The sequence below is a fragment of the Theropithecus gelada genome, chromosome 3 (genome assembly GCF_003255815.1).
Source record: "Theropithecus gelada isolate Dixy chromosome 3, Tgel_1.0, whole genome shotgun sequence".
Lineage (NCBI taxonomy): Eukaryota > Metazoa > Chordata > Mammalia > Primates > Cercopithecidae > Theropithecus > Theropithecus gelada.
Genome location: NC_037670.1, coordinates 111846279 through 111872401, shown reverse-complemented (window position 1 = coordinate 111872401; position 26123 = coordinate 111846279). Strand labels below are relative to the sequence as shown.

The 26123-nt window shown below is 39.1% G+C and overlaps 1 protein-coding gene across 2 annotated transcripts; it reads right to left on the bottom strand.

Annotated features, from left to right (window-relative positions):
* Window positions 1-424: 424 nt before the first annotated feature.
* Window positions 425-24194, bottom strand: LOC112620077 (lanosterol 14-alpha demethylase). Of its 2 annotated transcripts, XM_025378118.1 has the most exons (11): window positions 22671-24194; window positions 20229-20327; window positions 17320-17496; window positions 15959-16085; window positions 14708-14882; window positions 12188-12307; window positions 11577-11772; window positions 7107-7202; window positions 5772-5807; window positions 5639-5687; window positions 425-2107 (listed from the first exon to the last, which is right to left on the bottom strand). In XM_025378118.1, exons 1-11 carry the CDS (start codon window positions 22860-22862, stop codon window positions 1929-1931), a joined length of 1446 nt encoding a protein of 481 aa, XP_025233903.1. In that variant the 5' UTR covers window positions 22863-24194; the 3' UTR covers window positions 425-1928. The 2 variants fall into 2 exon arrangements, with proteins under 2 accessions (XP_025233903.1, XP_025233902.1); XM_025378117.1 differs by having other exon boundaries at window positions 432-2107; window positions 5639-5807.
* Between the last annotated feature and the right edge of the window lie 1929 nt (window positions 24195-26123).

Below are 26123 nucleotides of genomic sequence, written 5' to 3'. Positions count from 1 at the left end.
AAAAAAACATGGACAAATGATCTGATCAAGCTGAGTTTACTGCCATTGTTTGACCACCAAGCCTCCTTACGATATTAGGCCTCTGCAGTCACACTTGTTTATGCACCTCAATAATTAGTTTGTGATTAAAAATGAAATCTGTTAAGTCTAAAACTATTCACTAAACATTAGACTAGCCTTATCTCGGGTTCGTAACTAGATACTTCAAGAAATCTGTAACATCTGTAATATGAAAATATCTGAGATTTCTATTGACAAAATCATGGATACTGCTAATGTTGCCCAAATTCATAAATGAAATAAATACTAAATTGCAGTTAGAAATTAGTGCAAATAAAGATGTAATTTTTCCCTCACTCAAGTTCCTGGATTCCCTAACTCTGCTCACTGAAGCACATACTTTACAATTCATGAATACAGGCTATATTTTTTCAAAGAGAATTTTAATGTGAAAAATTAGCAGAGATTCTGCCTTCACAATTAGAGTTTAACATGAGTCTTCCAGCCTTTTAAAAAGAACTGTAATATACAGAAAGCAAAATATTTTGGCATCATCTAGTGAAAACAGATGATGCGGTATTTTTTCAGCCATCTCATATAGTTAGGCCCGGAGTTATAATTTAAGATAAGTTGATTCCTAAACAGAATGTGCTTTACAGAATGTGACCAATTATATTACTCCCAAGGACCTTGTTTCAGATTATCTTAAAGTCAGAGTTCACTGATCTCACATTTTTAAAAGAAAAAAGTTAGTTTAACTGTTTTAATCAACACAAGTAGTAACAAACATCCCTAACTGGATTCTAGAGAGGAAGCAGGGAAGGCCAGGCACGGTGGCTCATGCCTGTAACCCCAGCACTTCGGGAGGCTGAGGCGGGTGGATCACGAGGTCAGGAGTTCAAGACTAGCCTGGCCAACATAGTGAAACCTCCGTCTCTACTAAAAATACAAAAAATTAGCCAGGCACGGTGGTAGGCGCCTGTACTCCCAACTACTTGGGAGGCTGAGGCAGAGATTTGCTTGAACCCGGGAGGCAGAGGATCCAATGAGCCAAGATCGTGCCACTGCACTCCAGCCTCGGCAACAGAGCTAGACTCCATCTCAAAAAAAAAAAGAGAGGAAGCAGGGAACATGTGAGCCAAAACAAAATTATCCCCTAAGGACTTGACTTTGGACTTCCACATAAATGTGACCTTGTAGAACTAGATACATACTTATCAGGTAAACATGTAATTATTTAGTAATTAGATCAAGATACACGAGCAGTCTTTAGCATTAACAATTACATTATTTTTAAGAAATCTTATCAAATATGTTCCTAGATCTCTTAATTTCCTATATGCAGTGATTTTAGTTAAAATTCCAAAGGATTTATTTTTCTATAACATCTCCATTTCTGAATATCATCATACTAAAACAGTTAGTATTCTCTTATTCAAGGCTTTAGATGTTCGATTATTCCCTCTTCTATCCTCACACACACAATAATTGCCCAGATAAATAATAACCTGTGGTTTCCAAGTATCTCACTGGGATTTTTATTCTTTATACCTTGCAGGACTAGTCCAAGGTTTGAATACCCTGAACTTATTTGGCAAGAGCTATGAGTACTCTTAAAATTATTACATGGAAATTATATTATTTAGAATCTGCCAATTACCTAGATCCCCCCCGAACAGTTGTTTTACTAATGAACTTCCTGAAAGCACATGTATAAGTAACATAACTATTAGAAAATGTTTCAAATGCTATTATATTTGATAGAACCATTCAGTTAACAAAATACTAAATCATAAGTTAAACTGGCTTTTAGAATTACACACTCAAAAAAACAGTACACTACAAGAGTTGTTTTGTACACTTCATTCTCTTCGAACGCCTTTGTGGCTTACAGTGACGATCACATATATTAGCTCCTGGCAGTCTTTTCATTTTGATCTTCGTTTGTAACGAATAACTGGGTTTTCAGGGGTGTGAATCATAGTTGTATAATTCACGGTGGGAAAGTATCCATCAATGAGATCAAATTCATATAAACGAAGCATAGTGGACCAAATTGTCTTAATTTGAACATAGGCAAAATTTTCCCCAATACAACGATGACGCCCTAAAAAAAAGAAAAAGTTACAAGAATCGGTTTAAATTCTTTCTCATCCTTTTTACTCTGAGGTGATATTTTTATTTACATTTTAGATGAATCGCAAATGTACAGATAGTATAATAAAAAGATGACATTCTTTTCACATAAAACTGTGAATTATTAAAAATTCCAGGAGATTTTCAATATCACATTTTAGGAAAACAGTACTTGACTAATCACATAACTTTTCCAATTACTTTTACTGAAAACATATATCTGGGTTAAATATATGGGAAAGTTTGAATCATAAGATGGTAATCTAGTTTGGGAATATAGTAGAATATTCTGTTTCTGTCCCAAGAAAGCCCTAGTTAAAAGTCTATATGAAAACCTTCCAGTCAAAACCTCAAATGTCATTATAAATGATTATGAAAGAAAATGAGATTTAATGAACCCAAAATAATACATATACTAAAAAGTCACATCCATGTAGAAACTGACAAGCTAATTCTAAAATGTATATGCAAATACAAAGGACCTAGGATATCCAAAGCAATCTTGGAAAAAGAACTGAGTTGGAAGACATAAAACTGATTTCAAATCTGACTTCAAGACTAAAGGTAAAACACAAGAGTGGTACTAGGTAAGGATCAACAAATAGATAAATGGAACAGAGCACAGAGCCCAGAACAGAGTATTTTTATGGTTATTTGATTCTCAATAAAGACACCAAGCCAATGAGGAAAAGAAAAGTCTTTTCAACATAAGGTCCAGGAATAACTAGATATTACATGGGGGAAAAATGAAATTTTTCACACCATAATCAAATATTAATTCAAGAAGGGCCACAAACCATGATGCTAACAGCATAAAGTTTAGTAGAGAAGAACAGGAGAATATCTTCATGACATGGACTAAGCAAAAATTTCAAGACAGGGCCAGAAAGCAATAACCATTTAAAAAACTGATAAATTAGACTTAACTAAAGATTATTCATTTGTCAAAACTCAATGAATGTTGACTTAAGATTTGGGCATTTTGGCCGGGCGCGGTGGCTCAAGCCTGTAATCCCAGCACTTTGGGAGGCCGAGGCGGGTGGATCACGAGGTCAGGAGATGGAGACTATCCTGGCTAACATGGTGAAACCCCGTCTCTACTAAAAATACAAAAAACTAGCCGGGCGTGGTGGCGGGCGCCTGTAGTCTCAGCTACTTGGGAGGCTGAGGCGGGAGAATGGCGTGAACCCGGGAGGCGGAGCTTGCAGTGAGGAGATCACGCCACTGCACTCCAGCCTGGGAGACACAGCGAGACTCCGTCTCAAAAAAAAAAAAAAAAAAAAAAAAAATTTGGGCATTTCATTGCAAGATTCTTCATCAAAAGAAAAAACCTAAACTGATACTGAGTGCTTAGCACAGTGCTTGCTTGGCCCATAACTGTACTTATTTCTAGAAGTGACATTTAAGATGAGCATTTACAAGTTGGTCCATATTTCAAATATAACAACTAAAGAGAAGCTTGGCTTACAGGAAGAATAGTCAAAGGATTTAATCACAACAAGCAAGAAGTATCCTAAAACTGAATCAACAAAAGAGTAGATAAATTCTGATGATTCACAAAATGTAATATTATGAAAATGAATGAACTATATGCACCAACATAAATAAACAGCACAATTACAAAGTAAAAGAATGAGTAAAGAAATTAGAGACATGTAATGTGATTAATGTGAGATCATATATCCCCCCACAAATTCAAGTCCATCCAGAACCTTAGAATGTGATCTTAACTGGAAAATAGGATCTTTATATACGTAATTATTTAAGATGAGATCACCCTGACTTAGGGTAGGCCTTAGATCCAATGACTGGTGTCCTTATAAGAATGCCATGTGAAGATACAGAGACATGAACAAGAAGAAAGCCTGTTGAAGATGGGTAGTAATTGGAATGATGTAGTTACAAGCCAAGGATTGCCAAGAGCCACTAGAAGCTAGGAGGATGCAAGGAAGGATTCTCCTGTAGAACCTTGAGGAGGAGAACGGTCCTGCCAATACCTTGATTTCACACTTTCAGCCTCCAAAACTGTGAGAGAATAAATTTCTATTGTTTTAAGCCACCCATATTGTGGTAATTAGTTACAGAAGCCCTAGGAAACTAACACAAAGATTGAAAAAAAGATTGAGGAGACATTGTATCTGTACTCAAATCTCCCATACAATATAAGTTCAGAGACTATGGTTAGGACCAACTATAAATGGGATGTTAAAAGGAAACAGATTTCAGCTTTAATATAAGGCTCTAAAAATGACAGCTGTCCAAAAATGGAATGAGCTATCATATAAGGTAACTGAATAACCCACAACCCATTTCTAGTAAAGTTCAAGTGGAAACCAGATAATTACTAGTTTAGAAATGATTCATCTTTGGGGCAGAAATTGGGCTACAGAACTAACGCTCTTCCCATCTGTATAACAATCTGATTCTTTGGCCAGGTGGCATGGCTCACGCCTGTAATCCCAGCACTTTGGGAGGCCGGGGTGGGCAGATCGCTTCAGGCCAGGAATTCGAGACCAGCCTGGCCAACATGGCGAAACCCAGTCTCTACTAAAAGTACAAAAATTAGCTGAGCATGGTGGTTACACAACTGTAATCCCAACTACTCAGGAGGCTAAGGCACGAGAATTACTTGAACCCAGAGGTGGAGGTTGTAGTGAGCTGAGAGATTGCACCACTGCACTCTAGCCTGGGTGACAAAGCAAGACTCTCTCAAACAAACAAACAAAAAAACTATGATTCTTTTATATATTGTGTTATATACCACAGTATTGAATTTATTACATAAAGTTAAGATATGACGTTCCCAAAGGACTTTATACTTTCCTTTATACGGAAAAAGTATGACCAATGACAAGTCATCTGTCATTTAAATGATCCCTTTGGAAAGACTCAAGTCATAGAACATAGTTTAATCAGTACAGAGAACCAATGGATAAAGAAATTACTGGAGAAACAAGGGTATACCTAAATTATTTTAGGATCTTATTGAAAATGAAATTTGCAAGCCTACACACAACCTGCCCAGATTCAAAGACCATTTTCTCATAAGGATATTCACAGAGAGCAAATCCAGAAAAGCTTTAATTTTAAAAGACTGTCTTTGCTTTTTTGTGAAATACTAGTAATCTCTTATATTTAACTTAAATTAATGCCCTGAATGGTGTGCTGACTCCAATGGTTCTTTAAAAGAGAAATCCACAAATAGCTTTAAATACTATTGTAAGGGAAAACAAGGGTGGACTATAAAAATTAGACCTAATAAAACCAGACACGTTAGGAAGTAATGAAGCATTATATAAGGATTCACTGAACAATTCCATTTAGTACAAAGGAAATATTTTTCTCCAACTTATAAAGATTCGTCTCCTATAAAAGTTTGCAAAAATGTCCCTAATGAGGAAAGGGAGAGATAATTTGTAAACACAATTCATATAGAATATTTTGACAGAGACAAGTATGTTATCAGAACAAACATTTCCAATATAAAATATAATCATCTTACCAGCTCCAAATGGCACATAGGCAAACTTTTCCCCTGATGCTGGGTTATCCTGTAAGTAGCGATCAGGATTAAAGTCCAGGCGTTCTACCCATGAGTCTTTAAGTCTTTGATTGACAGTGGGAGAAACACACACCTGATGTCCTGGAGGAATGGTATACCCTGCCACGGTCTATAAACAAAAGCCACACATTTCATTAGAGAATTTAAAAATGTGCTGCCAAATAATCAGATAATTGTGTAATAAAGCATGAACATACATGGATACTCAGATGCTCCTTGACTTATGATAGGTTTACATCCTGATAAATCCATCATAAAGTCAAAAAATTATAAGTTGAATCACCATAAATCAAGAACCATCTGTACATATATTTAAAAACTGGCTAGATAATAGGCAAACTAAAAATTATTTTAACTCAAGATGATTTCCAGTGAGCCAGCGTTAGGTTGGAAGTACACAGTATACAAATCAAACCCATAATGCCTTGGAGGTAGGGTTTGAATTTCAGAGAGACTTTCACTATCCAATTTGTACACTTCATACTAACAATTTTTTACAACAAAATGTTATTTTTAAAACCAAGAAAAATATGTACTTTCATTTTTAAAACCCCAATTGGTAAAGAAAAATGCAGAGCATGATTAGCATTAAAGATTAGCATGTAGGCCGGGCGCGGTGGCTCACGCCTGTAATCCCAGCACTTTGGGAGGCCAAGGCGGGTAGATCACCTGAGGTCAGGAGTTTGAGACCAGCCTGACCAACATGGAGAAATCCTGTCTCTACTGAAAATACAAAAAATTAGCCAGGTGTGGTGGCATGCCCCTATAATCTCAGCTACTCGGGAGGCGAGGCAGGAGAATCGCTTAAACCCAGGAGGCAGAGGTTGTGGTGAGCCGAGATTGCGCCATCACACTCCAGCCTGGGCAACGAGAGAAATCCCATCTTTTAAAAAAAAAAAAAGATTAGCATGTATACTATCTACAATTATGTTAAAAATATGTTTTTAGAATATATAAAACTGAAGTTAGGTAAAAATGATTATTCTACTTTTTTAATTTAAAAAAAAAATCTATTTTATGCTACTCTACTTCCTCTTTTCCTTTTTTTTGAGACAAGGTCTTGCTCTGTTGCCCAGGCAGCAGTGCAGTGGTGTGATCACGGATCACTGCAGTTTCAACCTCCCAGGCTCAAGCAATCTACCGACATCAGCCTCCTGAGTAGCTGGGACCACAAGCATGTGCAATTCTGGCCAGCTAATTTTTAGAAAAAAATTTGTAGAGATGAGGTCGGTCTCACTATGTTGGTCTCAAACCAGGCTGGTCTCAAATTCTGGCCTCAAGTGATCCTCCCACCTCAGCCTCCCAACGTATTGAGATTACAGGTGTGAACCACCACACCCAGCTATTTCCTCTTTTTGATAAATAAAAACTGGGGGTATGGAGGGGAAGATGTAGCCAAGATACTCACCTGAGGAGTTCTGGCCATTCTCATCATGATCATTATAGGAGGTCTAAGTCTTAATGTTTCTTTTATACAGCGATCAAGTAAATTTAGATCCTTGAGCTAAAATGAGAAAGCATTTCCTGATTGTTATAAATAACATACTTCAACAGCATAAAAAATTAGTTTAACGTCTTGGTTAGTACAAGACAGCTTGCATTCCAGCTAAAAGTAGAGGTAACTGGTTCAAGGTGGCTGGGATTATCATGCTCTACCACACTGTCCAACGTGAAAAAGGAGGGCAAGGTAACAGAAAGAAAGGTGATCCACCCTGAAGAATGAAGTAAGAACCTACAAAATTCACTCCTCCAAAAAATGAAAACGGTAGCAAAAATCTCAGTGTCAACTTTTTCAAAATTCCGGAAGATTAATCAAAGGCTTGCAACAATGTAAGGAGAGTTAATTCAAGAAAAATAAATCTGAATCTTGGTAAGAAGAGTAAGCTTTGTGGTAGTGGAAGTTGTATTTCTCTCATCCTCCTCTCCCCAAATCCATGGTAGCCCCGGAAACCAATAGCATGGCAACTATAGCAGCTGTGAAAGCCAGAAGCCTAACAAGTATTAGAGGAGCCAGAGCAAATTTTCCAAAAATAATTAGCAAAAATTGTTTAACACTGAAGGCACCAGAGATGGTGATATCAATTGGTGCTAAGAGACAGAACAAGAAGTTTAAAAGGGAAAACTGGAGAATGAGATGTCCACAGGAGACTTTGAAAAGTTCCAACATAAGAGGATCTTGAAGGCCACACATATGTATAAGACCATGCACATGCCCAGGTAAGATCTAAGAGGCTGTAATCTTTTACCTTTGGCTGACCTGTATACACAGGTAGTGAAGGCAGACTTGTAACTGCCTGTTGGAGTGTTAATAACATCCCCTAACACACACACACACAGAGCCTTTCAGCAAAAGCTAGGAGACTGGCTGTTCAAAGCACCTCAGTAAATCTCTGTCCAAATATCAGATGCCCACTAAAGTAATTACATAAGCAGAGATTTCAAAGACTTCACTAAACAAAGAATGACATAATTAATCCAGGAAAGGCAGTAAACAAACAGCAGCAGCAGTAACAATAACAAAAAGCCAGCAACAATAAACCCAGGGAGGAGGGCATCTGATTTCCACAGTTACCACATTATTTTAAATGTACAGTTTTCAACAAAAGCTTACAAAAAACACACCAAAACAGGAAAGTATGGCCAGTGCATAGAAAAAGAAAGCAGTTTAATAGAAACTATCAATGAAGAAGCCCAGACATTGGACTTACTAGATAATGATTTAAATCAGCTATTATAAATAGGTTCAAAGAATTATAGCAAAATATGCCTAGTTATCGCTAGTAAAATAGAGAATATCAACAAATTTTTTTTTAGAAAACCAAATAGAAATTCAAGAACTGAGAAGTATGAGAACTGAAATGAAAAATTCACCCGAGGGAATCAACAGCAGATTTGAACTGGCAGAAGAAAGAATAACATCAAAATAATAATAATAAAAAAATATTTAAGAATACATTTAATAAGAGAAGTTTAAACACTGTACACCAAAAACTGCAAAACACTGTTGAAAGAAATTAAAGAACTAAAATAATAGAAAGACATGCCATGTCCATAGATGTAAAGACTGAAATTGTTAAGATAGCAATGCTCCCAAATTAATATAGCAACACAATGCAAACATTGTCAAAAATCTCAGTCAGCTTCTTTGCAGAAATTGACACACTGACCCCAAAATTCATATGGAAATTAAAGGGACTAGGAGTAGATAAACAGCCTTGAAAAGGACAAAGTCAGAGGACTCACACTCCCGAATTCAAAACTTATTACAAAACTACTGTAATGGCACCAGATTAAACATATCAATGGGATATAACTGAGTCCAGAAATAAAGCCTTAAATTTATGGTCAAGAGGCTTTTTAAAACATTTTTTTTTTTTTACAGACAGGGTCTCACTATGTTGCCCAGGCTGGACCCCAAGTCCTGGGCTCAAGCGACCTTCCCATCTCAGCTTCTCAGTAGCTGAGAATACAGGCATGTGCCACTGCGCCTGGCTATAATAGATTTTTTTACAAAGACAATTCAACGCAGAAAAAATAATCTTTTCAGCAAACAGTGTGGGACAACTGGATAACCACACACAAAAGAATGATAACCTCACACCATATACATAAATTAATTCAAAACAGATCAAAGACCTAAATGTAAGATATGAAACTACAAAACACTAAGAAGAATACACAGAAATAAATCTTCATACACTTTGATTAGGTACTGGTTTCTCCGACACCAAAAGCACATTAAAAAAAAAAATACATGAACTCTTACAACTCAATAATAAAAAGACAACTCATTTTAAAAATGGGAACAGGATGTAAGCAGACATTTCTCCCAAAGAAGATATACCAAAGCCAAAGAGCACATCATAAGACATTCAACATCACTAGTCACCAGGAAAATGAAAAATCAAAACAAAATACCAACTGGGCACAGTGGTTCACGCCTGTAATCCCAGCACTTTGGGAGGCCAAGGCAGGCGCATGACTTGAGGTCAGGAGTTCGAGACCAGCCTGGCCAATATGGTGAAACCTCATCTCTACTAAAAATACAAAAATTAGCCAGGTGTGGTGGTGTGCACCCAGCTACTTGGGAGGCTGAGGCAGGAGAATAGCTTGAACCCGGGAAGCTGAAGTTGCAGTGAACCAAGAATGGCGCCATTGCACTGAAGCCTGGGCATCTCACCAAGACTCTGTCTCAAAAAAAAAAAAAAAAAAAGTACCACTTCACACCTACTATAACAAAAAAATCAAGTTAACAAGTTTGGTGAGGGGGTGAAGTCAGGACCAGCATACACTGTTTATTGAGATTTGAAAGTGGTGCAGCCACTTTTAAAAACAGTGTGGCAGTTCTTCAAAGTTATCTTATGACCCAGCAATTCTACTCCTAGGTATGACCCCCACAAAATTGAAAACACATGTCCACATAAAATCAGTATACAAATACAAATATACAGTATACAAAAAATGTTTAGAGCAGCATTATTCATAATAATTTAAAAGGTGGAAACAACCCAAATGTCCATCAACTGATGAATAAACAAAATGTGGTATATCCATATAATGGAGTATTATTGGTAATAACAAAGACTGAAGTAATGATACATGCTACAACATGGATGAACCCTGGTAACATGCTAAGTGAAACAAGCTAGTCACAAAAGACTACATATTGTATGATCCCATTTATATGAAATATCCGGAATAGGCAAACTCATAGAGGCAAAAAGAGATTAATGGTTGCCAAGGGCAGGAGTCAGGGAGAATGAAGCATGACTGCTAATGGGTACTGGCTGTCTTTTGGGAGTGATGTAAATGTTCTAAAATTAAATTATGATGATGGTTTCCCAACTCTGAATATGCTAAAAACCACAAAGTGTAGATTTTAAATGGATGGATTTATGGTATGTAAATATATCAATTAAGCTGTTATTTTAAAAGTTACTAAAAACAAGAATGAGTATTGAGATATCAATACTGAGCTTACAGAAATAAAAGGGATTATGAGAATACTATGAACAATTGTATGCCAACAAATTAGGTAACCTAGATGAAATGGATAGATTCCTAGAGATATAAACTACTGAAACTGACATAAGAAGAAATGGAATATCTGAATAAACCTGTAACAAATAAATTGAATTAGTAAGTAAAGTCTTCCCAGAAAGAAAAGCACAGATCTAGATGATTTCACTGTTGAATTTTAGCAAATATGTTAAAAAAAAAAAGGATTAACACCAATCATCCACAAACTCTTCCAAAACTTAGAAGAAAAAAAGAATACTTCCAAATTCATTCTATGAGACCAGTATGATCCTGATATCAAAACTAGCCAAAGACATCACAGTGAAACTAGAGATCAATATCCCTTATGAATATGGATGCAAAAATCCTCAACAAAACACCAGCAAATTGAATGCAGTAACATATAAAAAGAACTATGCACCATGACAAAGTAGGATTTATCCCAGGAATACAATTAACACCTGAAAATCAGTGTAATACACCACATTAATATACGACCAAAAACACAAAAGATAACAGGAAGATGATATCAACAAGGTTTGCTTCCAAGATGGAATGTCAGGTTGTGCAGTGAGTTGTCCTCTCTTCCTTTCCACCCCAGCAAGCTGCACAAAGTGTTTGTAAATATCTAGTCCTCATTACTACTACTACTACTACTTTCAGAAGTCTCTGCTCATGTTATGGCAAGAAGCAATAACATTAAGATATTTTAGGTAAGGTTATGGGGAATTTGCTAAAAATAGAGACGCTGATCAGTTTAAGCTATAGTACATAGAAAATCTCAAATTGTCCCTTTTAAAAATTAGCCACAGATACTCAAAGTCATAAGGCAGCAATGAAACTGAAAAATCCAACAAACCTGGTCATAAGTTAAAGGAGGCAGATTCTCTCCACAGACTGTTTTCTGTTCTAAATAACATTTTTCTTGAAGTGTTTTGTCTCTGGCCAAAAAGAAGCCCATCCAAGCACTAGTAGTTGAGGATGTATGCTGCCCTGCCAAGAGTAGTCCAATAAGCATCCCTGCTACTTCATCGTCAGTCAAAGGACGCCCATCCCTAAGGAATGAACCAAACACACAAATTTAACATTTTGGCACATACATTTCATGCCTCAACCTTTAAATAAAGTGACATAATGAATACATTTTTCAGGTATAATAGTCTCTTATATTTGACTATCACAAGTCAGAGTTTTTTTCTCTTAGGGAAGAGACAGACCAGCACAAAACGATTTTGATTACAAAAGACTCCATTACAGTTCATTAGCAAACTTTTACCATACCCAGTTACTGGGATTACAGTAAGATACAGATGCCGACAGTTTATGTCTCAACAATTTAAAAAGTCCAAGGATCATAGTTATCAACTTATTTTGCCAACAACACTGTTTTTTAACTGGAAATATTACTTAATTGTGTTTTAATGTGTAATTTCCTGCTTCAGCTTAATATGTTATCTGAATAGCACTTACTTGTATGTAGCATCTAGTAAAGTTTGCAGAATGTCATCAATTTTTTCTTGAGACTGTCTGCGTTTCTGGATTGCCTTATAGAAAATATTCTTGATTTCCCGATGAGCTCTGTCCCTGCGTCTGTAATTAAAAGACAAAGATGATTTTTTTAATAAAGAAATAACCTTCTAGGATCAAATTCATTTTGAAAACCAGGACCTAGCATAAAGCACCTTATTTAACCAACTTTAATGACTCTAAAATAATTGACAAAAAAATCAGAACCAGGAACATACTGGAAGTCATGAAAATCTTACATTGTTAAAAATGTCCACAGTCCCTAAGGGCAAGAACTGTGCTTTATTTAACATATATATCTCAGATTCTTAACATATTACCTATGTTCAAACTAAAGGCCTAAAACAAGGAAGAAATTCCTTTAGGAGTATTTTCCAGTTCAACAGAAAGTAGAATACTCTTAAATTAACATAAAATTCCAATTTTAATACCAAATCAAGTCTTAAAGTAGGAGAGTCACTCTGGTTCTTCTATGGAATCTGATTCTACTTTTCACTTTCTAATACAACAGTTTTTTGTAGGGGGTGAAAATACTAGCAGATTCAGAAAACAAACTTCAACTCCTAAATTTTACCTTTAAATAATATGTTCATTATGTAGCAGGTACCATGTTAAGTATTTTACATGAATTACTCACTTTTATCTTCCTGTGAGGTACATACATTAACCTCAAGTTATAGCTAGCTGCATAAGATCACACAGAAAGCAAACATTGGAGCTTGAATTTAAAACTAGGCAATCTGACTCCCAAGCCCCCTCTTAAATCAAGCCTTCTAATAAAAACTCCTACACTGTTTCATTTACAAGATTGTTATTCTGTTATTGAGAACCGACTGAGACCATGTGTACAGAAGAGAAGATGTTAGAGCTTAACTGTATGAATACAGTCAAACCAGGAAAACATAGGCCTGTTTAAGAAGGTGAATGGAATAATTTGGTTAAATTAGTCGGTATGAGTAAAAGAAAGAAAGACTGGGCCAGAATGTAAAGGGCTTAACATAACAAGTTCTGACTTCATCCAAGAGACACAGCAGGTAGAAACAGACAGGTAGAAATGCACATTTATGGGCAGGCACTGTGGCTCATGCCTGTAATCCCAGCACTTTGGGAGGCCGAGGCAGGCGGATCACGAGGTCAGGAGATCGAGACCATCCTGGCCAACACAGTGAAACCCCATCTCTATTAATAATACAAAAAAATTAGCCGAGTGTGGTGGCAGGCGCCTGTAGTCCCAGCTACTCGGGAAGCTGAGCCAGGAGAATGGCGTGAACCCAGGAGGCGGAGCTTGCAGTGAGCTGAGATGGCACCACTTCACTCCAGCCTGGACGACAGAGTGAGACTCCATCTCAAAAAAAAACAAAAAAAAGAAATGCACATTTATGGAGAACCCACTATGGGCCCAGGGCTGTGCTGGGTGTTCTAATATAATATATATTAAAACATTTTGAAACTGCAAAGCTACTTGCAAATATACGGTATGATGAGTTCCAGAGAACTTTAGAGAATCTCTCCTGGCTCTTCCTTTTACTCCCACCCCTCTTCTAATCTATAACTAGATAGAGGGGACAGAAATAGAAGGAAAAGGGACTAGCAATCTATCTCCTCCCATCTGTCACCTAAACACCTAAACACAAATGAATCAACAAAAGTATAGAAAGCCTACTAATACGCAAAACACTAAGCACTAAGCTATGGATCACATCCTAAAAGCAATATTTCTTTATATCAGAGGCAGTCCCTGTCCTTAAGAAACAGAAAATTAAATAAAGGCACAAATATTCAAAACAAAGAAACTTCACAATAAAATAAAAAGCCACCCAAGATGTCAAACAAGTGCTTAGAGAAGGGCTGTATCACTTTTAGATATAGTTCGGAGACTTTCCTGAGGATAAGGAATATGTGAGGTAAGCAGGTTTTAAACTAGGCTGGGCTCAGAGGCTCATGCCTGTAATCCCAACACTTCGGGAGGCTGAGGCAGATGGATCACCTGAGGTCAGGAGTTCGAAACCAGCCTAGCCAACATGATGAAACCCTGTCTCTACTAAAAATACAAAAATCAGTTGGGCATGGTGGCACATGCCTGTAGTCCCAGCTCCTCGGGAGGATGAGGCAGGAGAATTGCTTGAACACAGGAGGCAGAGACTGCAGTGAGCCGAGATCACACCACTGCACTACAGCCAGGGCAACAGAGCAAGACCCCATCTCAAAAACAAAAACATAAATAAAATATTAGACTAGACAGACAGTAAGTCACCTTTGTAATAAACTGAAACTTACTTTAAATGAGCTCACTATATAAAGAAAACTTGTCTTGAATTCTTATAGAAGAAAGGGGGTTCATAATCTTACCCATTTTGTATGTTTTTCTTGTTTAATTTTTATCTTTGTTAAGGCAAAGCATACCAACACTACAATAATTATACAAAGTTAAATAACCAAGTGTAGTATCTTCCTTATCCATACCTGAAACTAGGCAAAGGCAGCCAACCTGGTAACAGCCAGGCTGCATGGCTGAAACCTCCATCCAAATCTGCATACAGCTGTGCCACCTTTTCATTGAGTTGACTTCTGATTTCCTTTCCATGCAAACAATGGCTAGCTGTTAAAATTATGAGCTCAGAAAGAGCTTCAAACACATCTAGGGAGAAAAAAAGATTATTCTCATTACTATTTCCAAAAAGTGAAAGAAAATTGAGAATAAAAACAGAGCTCAATAACAAACAAGATCCTATTGATATCACCAAAAAAAGTCTGTAGACAGACATGTGACTATGTACAACAATAAAGAGGGGCAATAAACCAAACAATAGGAAGTACCCTGTCCCTCTGAACAGGCAAAACAGATCCCAGAAACACATCTCAAAATCTCACTCATGAGCACTTCATCATAAAAAGAATAAATGTGGTTATTTGATTTTCAGGTCACAATAACAAAAGCAGAAAAATGTTATTTATAGTGCATATGACAATAATAAGGTACTTCCCAAGGAACAGCAGCCAAAGATCAGATTATTTCCCAGGTTAAAAGTAGGAAGATCAGGACTAAAATGGAATTACTAGCCATATACAAAAGAAAACTATAATCACCAATTAGTATATTCCAACACTGGAGACAAACGCACCAAGCAAGCATAATTTGATGACACTCAACTCACAAAAATTATCCAATTAATTTCCTGTTAATTCCACATTCACTAAATGAACTTCCAATGATCATTTGGCTTTCCAATTATATTTGTCAATAAAGAGAATATCAGTAAATATTCTGGATTTCTTGGTGCTGTAATTATAAGTCTCACATGCATTATCACATTGGCATTCTAATTTATACATCAGTTTCTTATATGATTAGAAAATATATCATATCAACTTAAGTACACCAAAAACAAAGATTCTGGACCTCTTATAGAGGCCAAAGGCCAGACCCAGAATGTAGTGACCTGCTGCCCTGGGTCCTGCCGCCCTGTGGGCAGATGTTGCTTCCTACTATGGGCACAGCAATTGCCTCTGAAGGCAATACTTAACTGCAGCCCAGTATAAAAGCTGGATTCTCAGTTACAACTTCATGGTAATCATTACATATCCCTCCCATAAATCCAAGGTAGTTTTACAAACACTGTAATTTGCTTTTTATATACTACACACATATATACTCTACTTTTCTATTCACAGAGAAGTAGAAATGTGAAGATAAACAAAAAACATTTTGCTTACTTTTTTCTCCACTTTCTCCCCAACTCTGAAAGTATTCCTTTGTTTCTTTTTCAATTATAGAAACATGCTGTTTAAAGTGGGCAATGTTAAGGCCACTTTTTAACATTTTCTTCTGCTCCAAGAAAACCTTCAAAAAAATTCAAAAAGGGGATACAGCACTAAAACACATTTTTGTTTTATCATGAAATCCATTTAGATTATTATACCTATGTAACACTAACACAACTAGTGGTTTTAACCCTTTGGGCATTTACATTTTAAGAGTCTAAAAGAATAAATATATATGACTCTAAAGAATGGAGTCTAAATGAATATCTGAGCAGAGGGATTTTGCAGGGCCCTCTTTTTTGGCCTTAAGGAGAACCATTCATTCCCTCATTCCCCATCACTACAAACAAGATTTAATGTTAACTCTTAACTGCTATAGTAGGATACTGGCTAATGTGTGTTACATTCACAGCCAGAGCCCACACCAAGCTTTGGGGCCAATTGTCTGATTTGTGTTCTATTATCAACTTAAAACAATTTCATATTTGGCTTTTGAGGGTAACACATACACATAGATGTACCCCACACCTGAAGTAGTTGCATTAAAAGAGGACTTCTAAAGTCAGCAATCTCTAAACAGCTCTTATGTTAGAATTTCAGGCAGGAATGGGTAGGTAGGAAGTCCTTTTGATGAAATAACAGGATTGTCTTATAACCCTTTCATATTAAATCCCAATATGCTAAGTTATCACTGATTCCATTATTTATACAGGAAGCCCTTTAATATTGTTTAGCCATGACAGCAACTATAAAACAAAATACCCATTACTTATCAGTTATCCATGGCCCTTCTTCTCACGATTCTTCAGACTTTTGAACCAAGTGAATAAACCGGTTCTACATTGTATTATATTTTTGTCTGGTTGGTTTCTTTGTGGGTGGATGGGTGTGTGTGTGTGTGTGGGTGGGTGGGTGGGTAGGTGTGGTTTTTTGTTTTTGAGACAGAGTCTCACTCTGTTGCCAAGGCTAAAGTGCAGTGGTGTGATCTCAGCTCACTGCAACCTCCACCTCCCGAGTTCAAGCGATTCTCATGCCTCAGCCTCCCAAGTAGCTGGGATTACTGGTGTGCACCACCAGCTCCAGCTAATTTTTGTATTTTTAGTAGAGACGGGGTTTCACCATGTTGACCAGGCTGGTCTCGAACTCCTGACCTCAAGTGATCCACCCACCTCGGCCTCCCAAAGTGCTGGGATTACAGGCATAAGCCACCATGCCTGGCTGTTTCTACATTTTAAATGTATAATGTCTCACTATTAGCTATAACTACTGAAGTATAGATTTGCCTTTGTTCATGGTATAACAGTGTCACCTACTGGATTAGGCACATCGTATGCAACTCCCTTCCCAAACACAGGTGTTGTCAGGCGACTGTAGACATCTTCTGCATTCAGGTCTTCATTTTTACTATTAAAAAGCAGTGCAGCAGCATCACTCCCCAGAAGGTAAGTAAATGTCTTGCCTACCATGGTAAAACTAAATACAGGTCCATACTAAAAAGAGAAAAGTACACATGGTGATGTTACCAAAAACATGCAACACTAAGACAATAACTTTAAAATCACAAAAGAATGCATTATTGAAAAAATAAAAACATACATAAACCTTAAAGCAATTCTTTTCATCTTGCCATACTCCTCCTTCCTTTGTCCAAATTTATAATTATGTTCATTTAGTTGCAAATGTAATACAAATATAACTGTTAATTATGCTTTTTTCAGTTTATATTGACAATATTTTCTATTGTCTATATAAATATCACAATGTTAATTTACTGACTACTCTTTAATTATTGGACATCAGGGTTTTCTTTAGTTATTACAGCTAATTCTGTGATGAACACCTCTGAAAATATAGACTTTTCTTCCCCCTTTGTTTAAAAACAAATTTTACAAGACTAACCAAAGATTTTGACCTTTTCTATAGTACCTGCTATGTGAAGAACTAAAAGTTTATTTATCTATTTTAGCACTATCTCACCTATATTAAATGACTTCATTATTTATTTTATATTAATTTGGTTAGATGTTAAAAGCTTCCCCTTGCAGTTTTCTGATTATTATTGAAGACTAGACTCTGGGGGTATAATCATGAACAAAAATACTGTCCCCAACTCACCAAGCTTAGTCTATTGGAAAAAATACAAATTAATCAATGTAAAACTGCAAATGTGACAAGTATTAAGGAAAGCAACTCTGTGATGAGAGAATATAAAAAAGGGAGACCTAACAGAGGAAAAGACAACTGGGTTCAGACCAGAAGAATGAGGAGTTAGTTTGGTAGCTAAACATACACAAAGGCCCTAAAGGTAAGGGAAAGAGAAAGGAGAAGATGAGAGTTGAGCACGAGGCAGCGTTAGACCTTACAGAGCCTCACAAGCCACTTTAAGGAAGTTTTTAAATGGGTGACAAGAATTTTTCAGAGAAAAAGGAAAGATGCCGTTGAAAGAGAAGTCAACAATACACTGCGAAAACAAATAAAAGTAAAAAGTTCCTGAGACAAAAGAGGGATGGAGAGTTCAGCCTCCAACAAGAGGCAAAATATAGTTGTAATAAAATCAAAGTGGTAGAACACAGTGAACCAGACTGTCTATGTTCAAATCCCAGCTCCTCCACCTATTTGCTGTATGACTTTGGTCCTATAGTCAGATAACTTACTATCTCTGTGTTTAGTTTCTCTCACCTATACAATGGTAATAATAATAATAGCAGTTCTTCACAGAGCTGCTGCCAAATTTTATATACTTGTATATATTTGTATATAAAATTATATACAAATTTTATATACAGGGCAGAGAAGAGTACCTTGGCTTACTTAGCACCTTAATGACTTGTTTTCCATTATTGTTATCGTTAATAAAAGTATAGGCTCAGAAATCAGAACATGTGTAAATCCTGGCTGGCCACTGTCTAGCAGTGAATCCAAGAAGAAATTATATATCCTCTCTGCTTCTCAGTTTTGTCATCTATAAAATAAATATACCTGAAAGGGTTTCTGTGCAGCTTCAGTGAGATGATCTCTTTAAAGCACTAAGTACTGGCATAAAGTAAGTGTTTTATAATTATTACTGTGATAGGAAGAAAAGAGAATAGGATTACTATATAAATACAAATAGGTTTGCGTATCTGAAACTGAGAAAATGAGGAAGTTTCCTTTAAATGGTTTTTAATCATTGTCTCCTAAATCAATGTTTTTAATCATTGTCTCCTAAACAGGAGAAAAAATCATCTGCTTTGATGGAGAGGTAGAAAGATTCAGAAGTTTAGAAAAGTGAAGGTTTGAATTAGTCATTGTAATGAGCAGAAAAGTAGGCCCAATCACAAGAACATAATAGGACTGTGGAGCAGTGTTCAAATATCATTAAGGTAAGCAATCATAAAATCAAGAAGAAACTAAGCTGGTGCTGAGGGAGACAATAACTGGCTGCCTCCGAGGGTGACTTCTGCCAGCTGAACACAATGAAAAGATGCAGGGTTTAGGAAATGTAAAGTACAGTATTGGCAAGAGTGTAATGGAAACGACATGCCATGGACCCAAAGTGGAAAAAGGAAAGTGAAGAATGAAGGCTGATGGATCAGGAGAAAGTAAATGGAATGCAAGATTCAACGAGGTCAAAGAATAGTTATAATTTAAGGAGTTGCACAAGCAAACCAGGAGAAGGTATGGTCTAAGAATAGGATATCTAAATTAATACTGTGAAGGTGAAAGAGTTAAGAGTGAGAAGTCCAAAGTGAGACTGTGAAGTAAATGGCTTAACTGGCACAGGAAAGCTCATTAGAGAGAAGACAGGCAAAGAATTGAGTAGCTATGCTGTCATGTGAGTCATCCAAGTGGACAGTGAAATCACAGAAGATGTATAGAGCAGGTTAGAAAATCCCACAGATGCATGGTAAAGAAAAATGAGGGTTAATTAATATCAATTTTAACAACAATAAGTGAATAGAAAACTCAGAACAGTGGCTTTTAAACCATAGTTGCCAGAACTACAGGGTTCCTCAGTGGTGTCTCAAAGATGACCCCAGGACATGGGAAAAGCTAAAAGGATAGGTATCTGTAAGATACCATCTCTTAAACCAGAGCAGTTTCCATTTTGTTTCCCATACTGAAGATACATATACAATTACAATATTTTTAAATGTTCTGCCACTTTTTTAAAAAAAAGTTTAAAAAGCACTTCTCTCGTTGTTTTTTGTTTTTTCCCCCTCTAATTATTTGGAAGACTTACCTTCTCATATGCATTTTCTAGAAATTCAACTGGACTTTTCCCAAAGGCTATGGCATGCCCAAGGAATGGAATCGGGGAGAAAATGTATGGAGGACTTTTCTACAAGAGAAAAAAATAATAAATTCAGTTCTCGCTTCATTTCAAGAGAGAAATCCAGTTTCATTTCATGACCAAACTATTAAACAAAATAGCTATTAAGACTTAAAAAAAAGTTACCAAAAAAAAAAGGAAGCATCAGAAGTAACTTGAGAACAGCCAAATCACAAATACCTTAAGAGAGTAGCTATTGTAGAAAAGAACAGAAACTCAAAACAAGGTGTAAAATAAACAACTAGATAAACACTAAGGCACTGTAACTTTAAATGATGGACACTGTCCAGAAAGTGGCCATTTATTATTGGTGTCTCCAGGCAACTTTTCTAACCATTAATAGCAAAAAACCAAAAAGGTCAAACTACAGTTGTCCTTTGCCATTTGTGGGGAACTGGTTCCAGGACCCCCTCACAGATTTGTATCCAGGGATCCTCAAGTCCCTTAATAAAATGGCAAGGTATTTGCGTATAACCTATGCACATCCTCTCATATACCTTAAACCATTTCTATATTATTTACAATACCCAATACAATGTAATGGCTATGTAAATAGTTGTTAAACTGTGTTTTTTATTTGTATTATTTTTTATTGTTGTGTTATTTTGTATTGGGGTTTTCCCCCAAGTATTTTAGATCTACACTTGGTTGAATTCCCAAATGTGGAATTCGTGTCCCCGGAGGGCCCACTATATTGTTTCTTCACTACTTACTACTTCTACTACTCACAATTTTAGTCCGAGACACTTGCTTAAAGAAGGTATCAAAAAAACAAACAGTAACTTGTGGTATAGAAAGAAGGGAAATGTTTAAGAAGCTACATTTATTTCTCAGTAAACAATCCATCTCATGCTTCTCTCACTGCAAGTGAACTAGAGCCACTGATTTTAGAGAGTAGATCAGCTCTAGCAAGAACTCTAGCATTCTTCATAAAAGGTTCTTTAGATGCCACAAAATGAGACCTGCAGATTACAACATTAAGTATCCTGAAAATCAAACGTACAATAATGAAAAAGGGTAATACTCCTCAATTCTCTGGTGGTCTCAAATAGAAAGGAGCCCCACAACCTCACAGCACTCCTCAGCTAATAGAACTATCTTTGAACAGTAAAAGTAACTTTGTCTTCCCAGAGACAAATATCACTTCCTTAAAAATCCCATGTGTAGGAAATAAATAAATAAATAAATAAATAACTCTGTCTTATGCCTGGTATGGTTCAAACAAAAATTGTTTTAAAAGCTACTTGGTCAAAAGTTTGTACATTGCACTGTCAGTAAAAGGATAGTTTTCAAAAGCTACTTATTGCTGACTGTAAAGGGTGCATCCATCAAATAACATTTAGGAGGTTGAAAGCTAGGTTAATAAAGCGGTTAAATTGGAGAAAATGATTTTTTTTTTTTTTTTTTTTTTTTTTCCCTGAGATGGAGTCACGCTATCGCCAATGCTGGAGTCCAGTGGCGCGATCTCGGCTTACTGCAACCTCCACCTCCTGAGTTCAGGCGATTCTCGGGCCTCAGCTTCCCAAGTAGCTGGGACCACAGGAGTGCGCCACCACATCCAGCTAATTTTTGTTTTGTTTTTTTGTATTTGTATTTTGTATTTTTGTATTTTGTATTTTTGTTTTTTTGTATTCACCATATTGGCCAGGCTCGTCTGGAACTCCTGACCTCAGGTGATCCACCCGCCTCGGCCTCCCAAAGTGCTGGGATTACAGGCATGAGCCACCGCGTCCGGCCGAGAAACTTATATTATTAGCATCGGAGGAAGGCCCTTACCATACTCCAGTCACTCCCACTATAACACTCTACACATCCTCCTTAATATGGGTATAAACCGCCATTAGGGGCACTACTACAGCCCACAAAACCCTGTACCACACAGGGCAGCCTCCAGGATGACGGGCCAGCCGCCAACAGCATCCCCATCAGGACCCCCACACCAAGGGCCCCAACGACCAGAGGGTCGTTCAAACCCACAGCCGCCAATCCAGCCACCGCCACTAGGAGCACCACTGCCGTGGTCAGTACAGCCACTGCTACAACCACAAATGCCGCAACCACGACCCCGTCCAGGATCAGATACACAGCCGGGGAGGCCAGCAACGCCTCCCATCACAAGGTAACGGCGGGCGCTACAGCCAGCGCCACCAGCGGCAGTGCCGCCGCCGCAGCCACTACTCCAGCCCCCAGCGCGCCTGCCACCACAGCCACGCCAAGCATGGCTGCAGTCGCCCCCAGTTGCCTTCCAGCCAGAGCACTGAGCCGGTCGGGGCCACGGAGCCGCCGACGCCAGCCCTTCGGCCGCCTCAGCTGCGGCGCGCGCCCCACTCGGACCCTAAAGAATGTACGTACCGCCCCTGCGGGCAGCTGGACCAGGTGGCCGGCGGCGAGACGGAACAGGTAGACTAAACTGAGGGTGAAGGCGCAGGCGATCAGCAGCATGGACAGGAGGTTGCCGCCTGTCACCTTCTCCATCGCCTGGCCCAGCACCGACCCACCCGCCTGCAGCAAGCCCAGCAACATCATCCCGGCCGCCGCCGCCATTTCACTCTGCCGAAGACACTGAAGGCCGAGGTCGCCACCGCTCCTCCTAGTCGACGGAGCGAGAGAAGCTGGCAGATGGTCGTCCACAGGCGGCCCCGGCCCCCAGGTTTCCTACTAAACCCAGCCCCACCCCTCGGGTCCCACGCGCGCCACCTTGTGCGTCACAGAATGGGGCGGGATGTTCCGCTGGCCACGCCCCTTAAATAACACTCTGCGAAGCCGTGGTCTTCTTGCGCGGGATAGGGGACCTGAGGAAGCGGGCTGCGCCTGTGGCACAGTGGTACGGGAACGGAAGAGAACTTAGCTGAAGAGGCGATCAATCCCTGAGAATCGCGGGCGACCCACTTTTGTATGCCCGGGTGCGGGGTACCAGGGCACGGCGTTGAAGGCACTGAGCGGAGGGATCTCAGGGCGAGTTCGACCGGCTACGGCGCGCTCTGTGATTGCACCGCGAGCGCCTGAGGTGATCTCGGCCTACATCGCGTCAGCGGGGCCTGGGGCGTGAGCACCGCCCCCTGTCCGGGCGCCGGGAACTGTGACACCTCTAACGGTGGCACCTCACCCTGCTCCGGGGCCACGTCCTGGGGACTCCGACAGCTCCAAATAAGCCCTCAGGGACTGGGGTTGTGAAAAGCGAGATCGTGAAGACGCTGGCCTTATACCGAAGGGTGGGACGGTGAGGTCAGCCCCGTCCCACTCCTACTAAAATCAACCTGACAGGTATTAATATGCCACCATAAAGTTAACAAAAGTTGGTGATTAAGTATGCTGGGTTTTACGGAAACAGATTTTCCAAAATAAATGTAGATGTTGTAGGACCTCGCGAGCCATTTGAGGCAGCATTCCCCAAAGACGGCACTTTGAAGGTTTAGCGGCCAGAAAGATTCTGAAGCTGAGTTCTGTCCTGCCGTCACAACCTTCGCTCCTATGGCTTCACAGAAGCGTCTCCCATGACTACCAAATTTAACTCCTTCCAGATCACCCATGGGAGCACCTGACCAGATTTATTTAATCAATGTTAAGAACTAGGTTTTGTGCTCAGCTACGGTATAGAGCAGCGAATGAGACAAAACTGCAAGGCCCTGGGGGAATGATTAGGAATAGCCAGTGAAAGGGAAATTAATGAAGTGTGTAAGTATATTAATCAAGAAGTATATCCTTTCCCTTGAGGTAGAATGTAATATATCACCCCCCGCCCCCCGAAGCCTGGGTTAAGAGAGAACATTAACTGCTTATTTCTCCTCTATGCACGGAGAGTCTTATCTGTGTTCCATCGTTTCACATTCCTTGAGGCACAGCGAGTTCTTGCTTCCCTCCCTAGCGCTGCTGTAAAGTCACAAAACTGGTAAGTGTTACAAAAGCAGGTATTCCCAAGGATGTAAGGTGTAACAAATGTAAAACAGTAACTGCCTTTGTTCTTGCTTCTGCAAGTACGCTTCCTGCAGCACGTAACTCCCGCCACAAACTGCTTAAAAGGTGATTGATCCCTTTATTCGGGGCTCAGACTTTCTGGACCCTAGTCCGACTGAGCCGGTGATCACCTTAATAATAAAGGCTCTCCTGAACTCTGCTCGGTCTCTCCCGTCTATGATTTATCCCGCAACACTAGTTGCCTGCGGAACACCTCTACCTAGAGAGCTAACACTCATCTCCGGTCAGTAAATGCAAAACTAAACCCGTTGTCTCCTCCTACCAACCTGTCCCTCCTATAATGCCTGTGATTAAAAGGCATCACTGTGGCTGGGCGCGGTGGCTCACGCCTGTAATCCCAGCACTTTGGGAGGCCGAGGCGGGCGGATCACGAGGTCAGGAGATCGAGACCACGGTGAAATCCTGTCTCTACTAAAAATACAAAAAAATTAGCCTGGCGCGGTGGCGGGCGCCTGTAGTAGTCCCAGCTACTCAGGAGGCTGAGGCAGGAGAATGGCTTGAACCCGGAGGCGGAGCTTGCAGTGAGCCGAGATTGCGCCACTGCACTCCAGCCTGGGCGACAGAGCAAGACTCCGTCGAAAAAAGAAAAAGAAAAAAAAAAAGGCATCACTGTGCACACTGTTGCCCTCCTCCATGCTTCATCTAATCAATCATCAGATCATATAATTCTACCGTCTTAAAAGTTGCACCCTTATGGGCAGGCGCGGTGATTCACGCCTGTAATCCCTGCACTTTGGGGGGCTGAGGCGGGTGGATCACCCGAGGTCAGGAGTTCGAGACCAGCCTGGCCAACATGATGAAACCTCGTCTCTACTAAAAATACAAAATATTAGCCGGGCATGGTGATGGGCGCCGTTCATCCCAGCTACTCAGGAGGCTGAGGCAGGAGAATCGCTTGAACCCAGGAGGCAAAGGTTGCAGTGAGCTGAGATCACGTCACTGTACTCCAGCCTGGGCAACAAGAGCAAAACTCTGTATCAAAAAAAAAAAAAACTGTGATATATATATATATATATATATAGAATGGAATGCTACACAGTCACAAAAAGGAATGAATTATTGGCATTTTCAGCAACCTGGATGGGATTGAAGACTATTATCCTAAGTGAAGTAACTCAGGAATGGAAAACAAAACATCGTATGTTCTCACTCATAAGTGGGAGCTAAGCTATGAGGACGCGAATGACCCAATGGACTATGGGGACTCAGGGAAAGGGTGGAAGGGGGTGAGGGATAAAAAGACTACAAATTGGGTTCAGTGTATACTACTTGGTGATGGTTGCACCAAAATTTCACAAATCACCACTAAAGAACTTACCCATGTAACCAAATACCACGTTTCCTAAAACCCTATGGAAATAAAAAATTAAATTAAAAAAAAACTCAACAGTTTTCTATTAAGCCAGGTGTAAAAGAGATTTACAACAATCTAAAACAGTGCCATTCTTCTCACTAATCTTTTGTTTTTGAAAATACAGCTATAGGCCAGGTGCGGTGGCTGACTTCTGTAATCCCACTACTTTGGGAGGCCCAGGTGGGCAGATCACAAGGTTAGGAGTTTGAGACCAGCCTGACTAACATGGTGAAACCCCATCTCTACTAAAAATACAAAAATTAGTTAGGCGTGGTGGCACGTGCCTGTGATGCCAGCTACTCAGGAGGCTGAGGCAGGAGAATTGCTTGAACTCAAGAGATGGAGGTTGCAGTGAGCTGAGATTGCACCACTGCACTCCAGCCTGAGCGACAGAGCAAGACTATCTCAAAAAAAAGAAAAGAAAATATAGCTGTATTCGTGAAATGACATTATTTATGTAAACATAGATTATTTTC

Coding starts and splice junctions, on each gene's coding strand:
- LOC112620077 (XM_025378117.1), bottom strand. CDS start 22,862: ATGGCGGCGGCGGCCGGGATGATGTTGCTGGGCTTGCTGCAGGCGGGT. Junction 11,773..12,187: donor TTACTAGATGCTACATACAA/GTAAGTGCTATT, acceptor TTCATTCCTTAG/GGATGGGCGTCCTTTGACTG. Junction 7,203..11,576: donor CTCCTTTAACTTATGACCAG/GTTTGTTGGATT, acceptor TTCTCATTTTAG/CTCAAGGATCTAAATTTACT.